Below are 15,169 nucleotides of genomic sequence, written 5' to 3' on the forward strand. Positions count from 1 at the left end.
TGCAGCTCCAACAACACTCACAAAGCTCGACACCATCCAGGACAAAGCAGCCTGCTTGATTTGGCACCCCATCCACCACCTTCAACATTCACTCCCTCCACCACTGGCACACCGTGGCTGCAGTATGTACCATCTATAAGATGCACTGCAGCTACTCGCCAAGGCTTCTTCGGCAGCACCTCCCAAACTCGCAACCTCTACCACCGAGAAGGACAAGGGCAGCAGGCGCATGGGAGCACCTGCAAGTTCCCCTCCATGTCACACACCATCCTGACTTGGAAACCTATCGCCGTTCCTTCATCGTCGCTGGGTCAAAATCCTGGAACTCCCTTCCCAACAGCACTATGGGAGCACCTTCACCACACGTTCTGCAGCGGTTCAAGAAAACGGCTCACCACCAGCTTGTCAAGGGCAATTAGGGATGGGCAATAAATGCCAGAGACGCCCACATCCGGGAACAAATTAAAAAAAAGGTGCCACCAACCTGGCAAGAGTCCACTCCGCCTTGTTCTAAATTCCCTGCACAGATCATGGACATATCAAGGGCACCATTGTAAGAGGTACTTTTATTGCAAGATCGTTGAGAGATTAGTTTTACAGATGTATCCAATAAATATTTTGAACCATTTCCTGAAAAGAAGAAGAAATGGCATGAATAACGAGTTTTTAAATGTAGAATTTTCACATTTTTCAGTTCAGTTTTTTCAGATGTATATAATTAACATGAGGGATTTGATATGATAACCTGATTCAGTTGTCCCCCATCCAGAAATGTAGCACTTTGTCGTGAGAGGTAGCACAACATCTGGCAAGCATGCTGTTTTGACATATTTGGTTTCCTTGGTGCATTGCCCTCCAACATTTTTCAATTTCACCAAGGCTGAAATATAATCATTGCATTGATTTAGGATTTCCATACATAAAATCACCATTAATCTGCGGAGAGAATTGCTCTTTTGAGCTATTTAGAATTTTGCTAGAAATCTTCACAAAACGCATTGAAGATATGGCTTTACACAGCAACCAGAAATCCTTTGCTGATATTTAACTGATAAGGGAATAAGGAATTATGGGGAGCGGGCAGGGAAGTGGACCTGAGTCCATGAACAGATCAGCCATGATCATATTAAATGGCGGAGCAGGCTTGAGGCATCATATGGCCTACTCCTGCTCCTATTTCCTATGTTCTTATGTTCTTATTTAATTTTGAAATAGGCAAAAGGATATTTTTGTAAAATCAAAGCTGATTCAAGGAAACAATTCTGCACCTATTATGGAAGTCATTAATAATATAGAGATCATTTAGCAAATCTGTCTCCCTGACTGGAACTTTGCCTTCCAAGATAACCATATTGGGAGTTCAGTTGTCTCTGGGATGGAAAAATGGAGGATACATATGCCTGAGTTCTAAAGCTTTGCATCGGGATTGACAATTTGTAAAACTACTCCTCATTTCTTTAAACTGCATAAGCATCTTCATATGTGTAACCCGTAATTGGTTTTATCCAAAGAGTTACCTAGGTATTCCATCAAACAGATAGAGGAGAAAACAGATCATTTTTCTGAAACACTTTCCACCAAAATGGAACCAGTCATCCAGTAATATCTATGATTTTCCAGCTTTGCATCTCATTAACTGATAGACTAGAAACAAACAGTTCGCTCACCAATGTCATTTATTAAGGCGTTGTCTGTTTCTTGATAGTCTGGATGTGCAATAATTTGCTCAACATCGAATCTCTGTTCATTTAGTTCTGTTTGTTCTATATTGTGTTTCCCAAGTAATACTTGATAGTCCCTGGCTTGTGTGCTACAAATCATTGGGGTGGTAAAAATAATCACATTTTCATAGAAAGTCAGTGCACAGATTAAATTCCATTATGCAGTCATTTGCATCGCAACGTATGGAAAACAACACAAATTTGTACTGGCAGGTAATTAACAAGACCTTAATTGCCCTTAGCAACTACTAAAATGGATGATTTTACAGCAATGAAATGTCAAAAATAATTCTATTCTTACCGTTATTATCTCTTTCTTCCATATTCTCTTTTCTAAATTTTCCGTTCCTTATTTTTCTTTCTATATTCTCTATTTCATTCTACTTTATTCTTTAAATGATTTCTTATCTATTTTTATAGTATACTTACCTATTATCCTGTGCTTTCACCAGCCCACTGCTCATTTTTGAGCTGGGACTCATTTAAAATTGTCTCTTGAAAAGCAATTCAAGAGGCTAGTATTTGCAAACATACACACAACAAAAGGCTGAAAGACATACATTAAGTCCATTAACGCACACTTCATTCACTAGATGGAATGAGCTCATGCACGGGCTTGTTCAACCGCTAGTAATGCTGAATCAGAGAAGAAAGAATTGTGGTTAATTTCAGAAAAAAACTCTGGGAAATTGCTCCCTGACCTAAGGCAATCAAGCAAGCTCCAGGAGACCATGGCCGAACTAGTATATTGTATAAACGGGATATCAGAATGATTGCCCACTCATAAACATGGCCTGAGAAATTGGTAACTGTCTGTACCCAGAAGCATAAACTTGTCAACAGACAGTTGCTTTAAAATTGTGTTTGTATCTCATGATAAACAGTGCATGTGATTTGTTACTGCTAATGCTGTGAATCTTCCCCACAGTTTAAACATAGAAATTCAAAATACAGGGAGTTGGACCACGTTAAAAAGAATTATCTGATAGAAATGGAGCATGAATTGAGCACACATTGGCTGAGGCTGTATTTATCCCTCAGCTCAATCTTGTTTGAGGGGACTGTGCCACAAATGGGAGGAGAGTTGCTCCATTTTCCAAGCACAGGTTGATAACGTTGAGAACCCGGATTTGGAATCAAGTTCCTTTGAGCTTTTTGGACAGAAATAGGTCTCGAGATGAACTTCCGGAACAGTTCACGATTCAACATCTGTCGATGATTACTTCTTCCTGCCAGACAGCCTCAACAGAATTTGATCTCCTACAATTAGATGAACCTTTTTATTGATCAGTGAGTTCAAGAATAGCTAGAAAGCTAAAAAAAAATCATGGCCGTTCATTTACTCATTCACAATTGCTAATGGACTCATCCAGGTGGTTTGCCCTCTAACTAGAAATAAAAACTGGTAAGACTTAACTCTAGAAATGACCAGACCCTAATTATCTGAAAGTGCCCAGCAAAATATCACCTGGTGCTTAACCAGGCATTTTTCATTCAAATGTAAAAGTGATTTTTTTTTTGAATAGTTATCCATAATCCACATTATCCACATTAAACTGTAGTTACCATTCCCCAGCACTTCCAGGTTATGCTAATGCATCTATTATTTGTTTCTAAGCACATACCTTGCCTCCAAGCAGTGAGCTGCAGTAAGGACCCAACAGGGTGTGATCAAGGTTCCTCCACATTGATGTCCTTGATCATAAATACCTATTGAATATTTTAGTTGCAGAGATGCCTGCCAAGGGTGTCTGCCACGCGCTGTCTTTTGTCCACCATAGATGCGACTTAAATTTCTTCTTAATGCTACTGCTCCACAGCTTTCAAAAGACCGAGGGAGCACAGTTGCAGGGACAGGCTCAGTTTCAGGCGCTACAGTAGTTTCTACATGAAACACAAGACGCTATTGGTTACTGTCAAAAGGATTTTAGTTCTAATACCTTGCCTATGAAATAACTAACACTAAAGCTATATATTGCTGGAAAAGGAAAAAAAGACTTGCGTTAAAAAGCACTTCATCATTTCTCTCAGAAACATCCCAAAGTACTTCACCCATGTTAATCATTATTTAGGCTGCAGTTAGAATATTGTGGGGAGGTTTCTGCTTGTTTCCATTAGTTTTGTGTCCAGATTCCAGCACAATTGGCTGAACCAGTGCAAAAGATTGGGAAATTTAATACATAGGTGAGTTAAGCCCAAAACTACTTTTGCTCACGTCAAAAAAGATTTAATTGACTAACAAACTGACTAGTGTACACCCCAATGATACTGTTAAATGATTGAGTATAGTTTTTTTAAAAAGTCATTTTCAATTATTTTAAATCCGGTTACTCACAGGTGAATGACTGGACACCCTTATTAAAATGCTTAATTTTGGTAATAAACCCATTTTCAGCTGTATTAATAAAACTGCACCAGGTTACCACTCTTAAATACATCAATGAATACTTTTTAATGGAAAAAACCCAATTACGTTCTATTACGCTGCCCGATTGCGTTGGTTCATGGAAGATTTTACGTTTATAAATCCGCAAATTAATTTTAGCGAAAACTTGAACTCTAACCTTACCAGTGCAATTTCAAGCACAATTTCCCGATTTTGCCCAAAGCGGAAACTCTACCAGTGTCCAATTTTGGGTGTTGTACTTTACGAAGAATGTCAAGGCCATGGTGAAACTGCACAAGAGATGCACTCAGATGATCCCTGAGATGAGAGACTTTTGTTAAGAAGAACGACTTTTTATTAAAACAGAGAAGGTTAAGAAGAGTATCTGAGAAAGGCATTCAATACAATGAAAGGTTTTGCTAAGATGGTTAGGGAAATAAGGATGCCTCAGAAATGTAAAAAAATATCCCATTCACATTCAGCTAGCTTCTGAAATACAACAGATTGTATTGCAACCTTTGAATGTAGAAATCCCCAGCTCTCACATGCCGATAAATATTGGGGGCCAAGGAATCACAAGAATCCTTGGCTTCTAGCATTGCCAAACGGATAAATGAGAGAAATATGGAACGCTGCTAGATTCAGAATCAGCCCCAAATTCTGACCCCACCCCACCCCTCCATGTCGTGCCAAAAAACTGCTTTTGTCGGTCCCAGGAATTTTGGGGTCAATTTCTCAGCATAAATACCAGACAACAAAGGTTGTGTAATCACAGTCTTTCTTTGCCCTATAATCGCGGATTTCTGTCTGAAATAACAATTAAGCATAGTTTAAATCTGAAACCTTATATGAACAAGAGCTTTTAACATTCAGTCCACATTTTACTTTCAAACCTATGGAAAAACAAAGGAGCTCAGAAATTCTGTTACCAGATAGGCAGAAGGGCAGGTATGACAACTCAACATTCCTAGCAATAGGGTTTTCAGACGGAATAGAGAGGGGGGTAAGAAAGGGGGGTGGGGTGCAGTATTAACTAAAGAAACAATTACAGCTCTGAGAAGGAATGATAGAAGAACATAAGAACATAAGAAATCGGAACAGGAGCAGGCCATACGGCCCCTGAAGCCTACTCCGCCATTTAATAAGACCATGGCTGAGCTGATCATGGACTCAGCTCCACTTCCCCGCCCGCTCCCCATAACCCCTTATCCCCTTATTGTTTAAGAAACTGTCTATTTCTGTCTTAAATTTATTCAATGTCCCAGCTTCCACAGCTCTCTGAGGCAGTGAATTCCACTGATTTACAACCCTCTGAGAGAAGAAATTTCTTCTTATCTCTGTTTTAAATCGGCGGCCCCTTATTCTAAGATCATGCCCTCGAGTTCTAGTCTCCCCCATCAGTGGAAACATCCTCTCCGCATCCACCTTGTCAAGCCCCATCACAATATTATACATTTTGATAAGATCACCTCTCATTCTTCTGAATTCCAATGAGTAGAGGTCCAACCTACTCAACCTTTCCTCATGTCAACCCCGTCATCTCCGGAATCAACCTAGTGAACCTTCTCTGAACTGCCTCCAAAGCAAGTATATCCTTTTGTAAATACGGAAATCAAAACTGCACACAGTATTCCAGATGTGGCTTTACCAATACCTTGTACAGCTGTAGTAAGACTTCCCTGCTTTTATACTCCATCTCCTTTGCAATAAAGGCCAAGATACAATTGGCCTTCCTGATTATTGTGTATCTGTAAAGCATGCACTTCCATGTTCCGCCACCAGGGAGCTCATCCCCTGAAGTCACAAGGGATGCCAGCATCCTTTGGGAGCACTGCATATAAGCCGGCCCCTAAGGCCTGTTCCTCACTCTGGAGTGTCTTATTAAAAACTGAGGTCACTGTTATTTTAACCTCCCTGTGTGCAGCCTCATCTGTGTTAGGAACACAATAACTGGCGACGAGTATACGAATCCAACACAAAGATGCAGCAAACTGTGGGCATCTTGAGAAGTTCTCGGAGGGTGAGGACTGGGAAGCCTATGTCAAACGGCTAGACCAGTACTTTGCAGCCAATGAGGTGGACGGAGAAGGAAGCGCTGCAAAAAGGAGAGCAGTCCTCCTCACAGTCTGCGGGACACCGACCTACAGTCTCATGAAGAATCTTCTGGCTCCGGTGAAACCCACAGATAAGTCATATGAGGAGCTGTGTACATCTTAACCCAAGGGAGAGCGTGCTGATGGCGAGGTATCGGTTCTACATGTGCCAGTGATCTGAAGATCAGGAAGTGGCGAGCTACGTCGCCGAACTAAGGCAACTTGCAGGACAATGTGAGTTTGATGGCTACCTGGAGAAAATGCTCAGAGACTTTTTTGTACTGGGCATTGGCCACGAGACCATCCTACGAAAACTTTTGACTGTAGAGACACCAACCCTCAGTAAGGCCATTGCGATAGTACAGGCGTTTATGTACACCAGTGATAACACCAAACAAATCTCTCAGCACACAAGTGCTAGCAATGTTCACAAATTAACTGGAACTGTGTTTGCGAGCAGAAATGTACAGGGCAGAACCCACAAGTCTGCAACCTGCCAACTCAGGTGACCCAGATGACTCAGAGTCCCCAACAAAGGATGAATGCAAGGCAATTCACACCTTGTTGGCGTTGTGGAGGCTTCCATTCAGCCTATTCATGCCGCTTCAAAGGGTATGTTTGCAAGAGCTGTGGAACAATGGGGCACCTCCAATGAGCCTGCAGATGAGCTGCAAGCTCTGTAAAACCTGCTAACCACCACGTGGCAGAGGAAGATCGGTCCATAGGGGATCAAAGCAATTTTGAGCCTCAGAGAGAGGAGGCAGATGCTGAAGTACACGGGGTGTACACATTTTTGATTAAATGTCCACCTATAATGCTAAATGTAAAATTGAATGGCTAACCCGTAGCCATGGAACTGGACACTGGCGCTAGCCAATCCATCATGAGTAAAAAGATGTTTGAGAGACTGTGGTGCAACAAGGCATTCAGACCAGCCCTGAGCCCCATCCACACAAAACTGAGAACGTACACCAAAGAGGTTATCACTCTCCTGGGCAGCGCCATGGTCAAGGTCACCTACGAGAGCACGGTGCATGAACTGCCACTCTGGATTGTCCCGGGCAATGGCCCCACACTGCTTGGAAGGAGCGGGCTGGGCAAAATACGCTGGAACTGGGATGACATCTGAGCGCTATCACATATCGATGAGGCCTCATGTACCCAGGTTCTTAATAAATTTCCTTCCCTTTTTGAGCCAGGCATTGGAAACTTTTCCGGGGCGAAGGTGCCAGAGGCACGGCCCATTCACCACAAGGCGCGAGCGGTACCTCACATGATGAGGGAGAGAGTGGAAATCGAGCTGGACAGGCTGCAACGCGAGGGCATCATCTCCCCAGTGGCATTCAGCGAGTGGGCCAGCCAGATTGTTCTAGTACTCAAAAGTGATGGCACGGTCAGGATTTGCGGCGATTGTAAAATAAATATTAATCGCTTCTCGCTACAGGACCAATACCCGCTACCTAAGGCAGACGACCTATTTGCGACGCTGGCAGGAGGCAAGACATTCACCAAGCTCGACCTAACTTCGGCCTACATGACGCAGGAGCTGGAGGAGTCTTTGAAGGGCCTCACCTACATCAACACGCAGAAGGGACTTTTCATCTACAACAGATGCCCGTTTGGAATTCGGTCGGCTGCCGCGATCTTCCAGAGAAACATGGAGAGCCTACTCAAGCTGGTACCACACACGGTGGTCTTTCAGGACGACATATTGGTCATGGGTCAGGACACCGCCAAGCACCTACAAAACCTGAAGGAGGTCCTCCAGCGACTGGATCGCGTAGGGCTGCGGCTGAAGAGGTCAAAATGCGTCTTCATGGCAACAGAAGTGGAGTTTTTGGGGAGAAAGATCGCGGCGGACGGCATTCGGCCCACAGACGCCAAGACAGAGGCTATCAGGAACGTGCCCAGGCCACAGAATGTCACGGAGCTGCGGTCGTTCCTGGGACTCCTCAACTATTTTGGTAACTTCCTACCGGGGTTAAGCACCCTCTTAGAGCCCCTACATGTGTTATTGCGTAAAGGTGAGGACTGGGTATGGGGAAAAAAACCAAGTAATTGCTTTTGAGAAAGCCAGAAACATTTTATGCTCCAACAAGCTACTTGTATTGTATAACCCGTGTAAAAGACTTGTGCTAGCATGTGATGCGTCGTCGTACGGAGTCGGGTGTGTATTACAACAAGCTAACGTTGTGGGGATGTTGCACTCTGTCGCCTATGCCTGCAGGAGCTTGTCTAAGGCTGAGAGGGCTGACAGCATGATTGAGAAAGAGGCATTAGCGTGTGTGTTCAGGGTAAAGAAAACCTGATTTTGAGCTGGAAACCGATCACAAGCACCTCATATCCCTGTTCACTGAAAACAAGGGGATAAATACTAATGCCTCAGCCCGCATATAAAGATGGGCACTCGTGCTATCAGCGTATAACTATACCATCCGCCACAAGCCAGGCACCGAGAACTGTGCGGATGCTCTCAGTTGGCTACCATTGCCCACCACGGGGGTGGAAATGGCGCAGCCTGCAAACTTGTTGATGGTGGCGCAATGCGCAGACTTGTTGATGGTCATGGAAGTGTTTGAAAATGATAAATCACCTGTCACTGCCCGCCAGATTAGGACTTGGACCAGCCAAGATCCTCTGCTGTCCCTAGTAAAAAACTGTGTACTGCATGGGAGCTGGGCCAGCATCCCCGTTGAAATGCAAGAGCCAATCAAGCCGTACCAGCAGCGAAGGACGAGCTGTCCATTCAGGCAGACTGCTTGTTGTGGGGTAACCGCATAATGCTACCAAAAAAGGCTAGGGAGACGTTAATCTCGGATCTCCACAGCACACACCCAGGTATAGTAATGATGAAAGCGATAGCCAGATCCCACGTGTGGTGGCCCAGTATCGACTCTGACTTAGAGTCCTGTGTACGGCAATGCAGCGTATGTGCTCAGTTGAGCAATGTGCCCAGAGAGGCACCACTAAGTTTGTGGTCCTGGCCCTCCAGACCATGGTCGAGGATCCATGTCGACTATGCGGGCCCGTTTCTCGGTAAAATGTTCCTGGTGGTGGTGGATGCTTTTTCAAAATGGATTGAATGTGAAATAATGTCGGGAAGCACCGCCACTGCCACCATTGAAAGCCTGAGGGCCATGTTTGCCACCCACAGCCTGCCTGAGATACTGGTCAGTGACAACGGGCCATGTTTCACCAATGCCGAATTTAAAGAATTCATGACCCGCAATGGGATCAAACATGTCACCTCGGCCCCGTTTAAATTAGCCTCCAATGGGCAGGCAGAGTGGGCAGTACAAACCATCAAACAGAGCCTTAAACAAGTCACAGAAGGCTCACTACAAACCCGCCTGTCCCGAGTACTGCTCAGCTACTGCACGAGACCCCACTCACTCACAGGGGTGCCCCCGGCTGAGCTATTCATGAAAAGGACACTTAAAACCAGACTCTCACTGGTTCAACCCAACCTGCATGATCAGGTAGAGAGCAAGCGGCAGCAACAAAATGTAAACGATAGTCGCGCCACTGTGTCACGGGAAATTGATCTGAATGACCCTGTGTATGTCCTAAATTATGGACATGGTCCCAAGTGGATCGCGGGCACGATGATAACTAAAGAAGAGAATAGGGTGTTTGCAGTCAAACTGGACAATGGACAAATTTTCAGAAAGCACCTGGACCAAACAAGGCTGTGGTTCACAGACTGCCCTGAACAACCCACAGCAGACACCACCTTTTTCGAGCCCACAACACACACCCAAAGGATCAACGACACCACACTGGACCAGGAAATTGAACCCATCACACCCAACAGCCCAGCAAGGCCAGGCTCACCTAGCAGCCCTACAGGGCCAACAACACGCCAGTGCAGCAAGGGCACAGCCAACACACCAGAACAGACATTTGTACCGAGGCGGTCCACCAGGGACAGAAAGGCTCCCGACCGCCTCACCTTGTAAATAGTTTTCACTTTGACTTTGTCCTGGGGGGGGGGGGGGAGTGACGTTGTGTATCTGTAAAGCATGCACTCCCATGTTCCGCCACCAGGGAGCTCATCCCCTGAAGTCCCAAGGGATCCCAGCGTCCCTTGGGAGCACTGTATATAAGCCAGCCTGTTCCTCACTCTGGAGTGTCTTATTAAAGACTGATGTCACTGTTACTTTAACCTCCCTGTGTGCAGCCTCATCTGTGTTAGGAACACAATACTGATCACTTGCTGTACCTGCACAAGTACCCCCACGTCCTGCTGTACTGCGGCACTTTGCAATCTTTCACCATTTAAATAATAACTTGCTCTTTGATTTTTTTTCTGCCAAAGTGCATGACCTCACACTTTCCAACATTATACTCCATCTGCCAAATTTTTGCCAACTCACTTAGCATGTCTATGTCCTTTTGCAGATTTTTTGTGTCCTCCTCACACATTGCTTTTCCTCCCATCTTTATATCGTCGGCAAACTTGGCTACATTACACTCAGTCCCTTCTTTCAAGTTGGTAATATAGATTGTAAATAGTTGGGGTCCCAGCACTGATCCCTGCGGCACCCCACTAGTTACTGGTTGCCAACCAGAGAATGAACCATTTATCCCGACTCTCTGTTTTCTGTTTGTTAGCCAATCCTCTATCCATGCTAATATATTACCCCCAACCCCGTGAACTTTTATCTTGTGCAGTAACCTTTTATGTGGCACCTTGTCAAATGCCTTCTGGAAGTTCAAATGCACCACATCCACTGGTTACCCTTTATCCATCCTGTTCATTACATCCTCAAGGAACTCCAGCAAATTTGTCAAACATGACTTCCCCTTCATAAATCAATGCTGGCTCTGCCTGACCAAATTTTGCTTTTCCAAATGTCCTGCTACTACTTCTTTAAATAATGGGCTCCAACATTTTCCCAACCACCGATATTAGGCTAACTGGTCTATAGTTTCCTGCTTTTTGTCTGCCTCCTTTTTAAAATAGGGGCGTTACATTTGCAGTTTTCAATCTGCTGGGACCGCCCCAGAATCCAGGGAATTTGTTAGAGGGTTCATCAAACAAGGCTACATGTGTTGAATTGAAGGACAAAAAAGGGCGATCACACTACTGGGAATGTACTGTAGACCCCTAAACAGTCAGAGGGAGATAGAAGAACAAATATGTGGGCAAATTGATGTCGTGCAAAAACTATAGAGCTGTAATAGTGGGGGATTTCAACTACCCTAATATTAACTGTGAAAAAAGTAGTGTGAATGGTACAGATGGTGCAGAATTCCTAAAATGCATTCAGGAGAACTTCTTTAGCCAGTATGTAACAAGCCAAACAAGGGAGGGGGCGGTTCTGGACTTGATTTTGGGGAATGAAGAGGGGCAGGTGGAAGGGGTATCACTCGGAGAGCATTTTGGTGCTAGTGATCATAATTCAGTTCAGAGAAGGTTCACTAGGTCGATTCTGGAGATGAGGGGGTTGACTTATGAAGATAGGTTGAGTAGGTTGGGGCTTATATACATTGGAGTTCAGGTGAATGAGAAGTGATCTTATCGAAACATATAAGATAATGAGGCAGCTCGACAGGGTAGATGCAGAGAGGATATTTGCACTCATAGGGGAAACTAAAACTAGGGGACATAGCCTCAGAATAAGGGGCTGCCCATTTAAAACTGAGATGAGGAGGAATTTCTTCTCTCAGAGGGTTGTAAATCTGTGGAATTCTCTGCCCCAGAAAGCTGTGGAGGCTGTGTTATTGAATATATTTAAGGCGGAGATAGTCAGATTTTTGAGCAATAAGGGCTTAAAGGGTTATGGGGAGCGGGCAGGGAAGTGGAGCTGAATCCATGATCAGATCAACCATGATCTTATTAAATGGCGGAGCAGGCTCGAAGGGCCAGGTGGCCTACTCCTGCTCCTATTTCTTATGTAAGAAAGCTGCGGACTGCAGGAAGATATCAATGTATTGTTCAGGTGAGCAGAACACTGGCAAATGGAATTCAACCCGGATGACGTAATGCATTTGGGGAGGTCTAACAAGGCAAGAGAATACACATTATTTGATACGACACTGAAAAGTATAGAGGTACAGAAGGACCTTGGAGTGCTGGTCCATCGATCCCTGAAGGTAGCAGGCCAGGTAGATAAGGTGGTTAAGAAGGCATATGGAATACTTGCCTTTATTAGTCGAGGCATGGAATACAAGAGCAAGGACGTTATGCTTGAACTGTATAAAACACTGGTTAGGCCACAGCTGGAGAACTGTGTGATGTTCTGATCTCCACATTACAGGAAAGATGTGATTGCACTGGAAAGGCTGCAGAGGAGATTTACAAGAATGTTGCCTGGCCTGGAGAATTTTGTCTATGAGGAATGATTGGAGATGATGAGTCTGTTTTTGTTGGAACAGAGGATGCTGAGGGGAGACCTGATTGAGGTGTACAAAATTATGAGGGGCCTGGATAGAGTGGAAAGGAACGACCTGTTCCCTTGGCAGAGGGTTCAACACCCAGGGGTCATAGATGTAAAGTAATTGGGGGAGGTATGAGGAGAAATTTCTTTACCCATGGTCTGAAAGGGTGGTAGAGGCAGACAGCTTCACCACATTTTTAAAATACTTGGACGTGCACTTAAAGTGAGGTAACCTTCAGGGCTACGGACCAAGAGCTGGAAAGTGGGACTAGGCTGGATAGCTCTTGCTCGGCCAGTGCAGACACGATGGGCTGAAATGGCCTCCTTCCATGATGTAAATTTCCATGATTCCGTGATTCTATGATAGGGAAAGATTTGCTTCAAGTTTACATTGAGAGAATTAGTACAAAGGAAATTCAGAGGAAATTCTGCAAACTGCACAAACTTAGACTACAGCACCTTGAGAATTTCAGGCATCGAGAATAGGAATTCCCTTCATCAGGTTTGTGGCAGCCAGCAGGCCAGGGTTGAATAGCATTGAATTGATGTGAATAGGTATGACTATTCTGGAGATTTTGCTTGATTACTTTATTGGTTCAAAGCGCATTCATCCAAAACATTCTCTGACTCCTGGTCTGTGCCTTTCATTCTGATTGTATTCAATTTGGGTTGTAACAACAACTTGTATTTATATAGCGCCTTTAACATAGTAAAACATCCCAAGCGCTTCACAGGAGTGTTATCATGGGCTAGAACCTCCACTTTTTTGCCTGTTTAACGCCCACTTAATGCCCATTTTACCGCTGAAATGACATATAACGCTCATATATCGCCCATTTTGGCACAAAATGGAAACTGGCGGGCATTTTTCGGAAACTTATCGCCAAGCGTTACTTTCCCCATGTGGTTAATGCCGAGAAAAAATATTACTGCCCGCCGACTTATTTTGGACAGAATCAGCAGGATAGGCAAATTCAACGCCATAATATCGCCCAGTGTTACTTTCCGCACGGAATTAACGGCGAGATTCAATATTAACGCCTGACGACTGTTTTTTGCCGTAAAGAGCATATTTACCCAAACTAGCAGCCATGGAGATCGCCCATTGTCAATTTCACCACCTCGCACACATTTCGCCCACAATATCGCTGGCTCAAAAAAACGGCCACAAAAAGTGGAATAAATCAGAATGAACCACAGCCTTATGGACGCCATGTTGTAGATCATATGTCGCGTCCTTTAAAAGGCTGCTGTGCTTCAACCTCCGCGGAGTTCGGATGTACTCTGGAGATCATTGGAGTTGATATGAACATCTCTAAAAACATCTTTCCCGCCCTGTGACTGATTGGAATTGAAGAGGTGTGCTCGTCGGGACATTCCTTGTTTGTGTGCAATCGGTGGAAAACAGAGAGCTACTGCAATGGGGCCTGTCCTTTCTCACCCTCTCTTGGTGACCAAATACATGCAGCAGACTCGACACTGACAAAGGAACGCTCCACTGCATTATGTGCCCTATGTACGAAGTGACAGACAGATGAGGAGGACCAGACGTTACACCCCCCGCAAGTACAAGGAGAAGCATTCTTACCTCGACTAGCCCGACACCAACTGCCTTCGGAGACTGCGCTTCCACAAAGAGGTTATCACTGAGGTATGCCAGCTGATATGGGCAGACCTGCAGCCTGCCAGCACCATCAGAACTGCGCTGTTCGTCGAGGTCAAAGTCACCGCGGCACTGTTGTTCTATGTCTCGGGTTCTTTTCAGGCCACAGCTGGAGACATTTGCGGACTTTCTCAGCATGCCACACATTGCTGCTTTAGACAGGTCACTGAAGCCCTGTACGCACACAGGAGGAACTTGATCAGCTTCCCTATGACCAGGGAGGCACAGAGTGAGAGGACTCGAGGATTCTCCAGAATTGCTAACTTCCCCAAGGTGCAGGGAGCAATAGACCATACGCACATTGCGATGCGGACATCTTTTCAGGGTGCAGAGATTTTCAGGAACCGCAAGGGATTCCACTTCCTGAATGTCCAGCTGGTTGTCGACCACCAGCAAATTATAATGGCAGTGAATGCTCAATTTCCGGGCAGCATCCATGATGTACACATCCTTCGTGAGAGCACTGTATCTGACTTGTTTAACAATGAGCCACAAGGTCAATGCTGGATGCTTGGGGACAAAGGATATGGCCTCGCCACCTGGCTGATGACCCCACTGCGTGACACCCACACCGAGGCCGAGAGGCGATACAATGAGAGCCGCAGAGCAACTCGCAATATCGTGGAGAAAACCAGTGGAGTGCTGAAGCAGCGCTTCAGATGCCTGGACCATTCAGGAGACGAGCTCCAATCCCACCCTGAGCAGGTAGCTCAATTCGTGGTGGTCTGCTCCATGCTACACAACTTGGCTATCAGGAGGGGACAAGAATTGCCTGATGAGTCTGACAGTCCACCTCACCAGAGAGAGGAAGAGGAGGACGAGGTGGCAGACGCTAACATCGGGCCAGACAATCAGGCTGACGCTGAAGCCATGCCCCCGCCCCACTGTAGACCTCATGGTGGCATGATAGCTGCAAGCGCCGT

The 15,169-nt window shown here is 45.1% G+C and overlaps 2 protein-coding genes across 2 annotated transcripts in view; one reads left to right on the forward strand and one right to left on the reverse strand.

The window, feature by feature from the left end:
• Nucleotides 1-15,169, forward strand: part of nrap (nebulin-related anchoring protein) — a 220,693-nt gene that overhangs the window by 158,529 nt on the left and 46,995 nt on the right. The window lies entirely within an intron of this gene.
• The window catches only part of LOC139260425 (hyaluronan-binding protein 2-like), a 69,127-nt gene that overhangs the window by 13,477 nt on the left and 40,481 nt on the right, over nt 1-15,169 (reverse strand). Inside the window, exons 9-12 of the mRNA XM_070876990.1 lie at nt 3,347-3,605; nt 1,668-1,810; nt 746-880; nt 485-630 (exon numbers count right to left, since the gene is read on the reverse strand). Of these exons, the coding sequence (XP_070733091.1) occupies nt 485-630; nt 746-880; nt 1,668-1,810; nt 3,347-3,605 (683 nt within the window). The remainder of the gene's footprint in view (nt 1-484; nt 631-745; nt 881-1,667; nt 1,811-3,346; nt 3,606-15,169) is intronic.

This window comes from Pristiophorus japonicus, chromosome 3, assembly GCF_044704955.1.
Source record: "Pristiophorus japonicus isolate sPriJap1 chromosome 3, sPriJap1.hap1, whole genome shotgun sequence".
NCBI classification, from domain to species: domain Eukaryota; kingdom Metazoa; phylum Chordata; class Chondrichthyes; family Pristiophoridae; genus Pristiophorus; species Pristiophorus japonicus.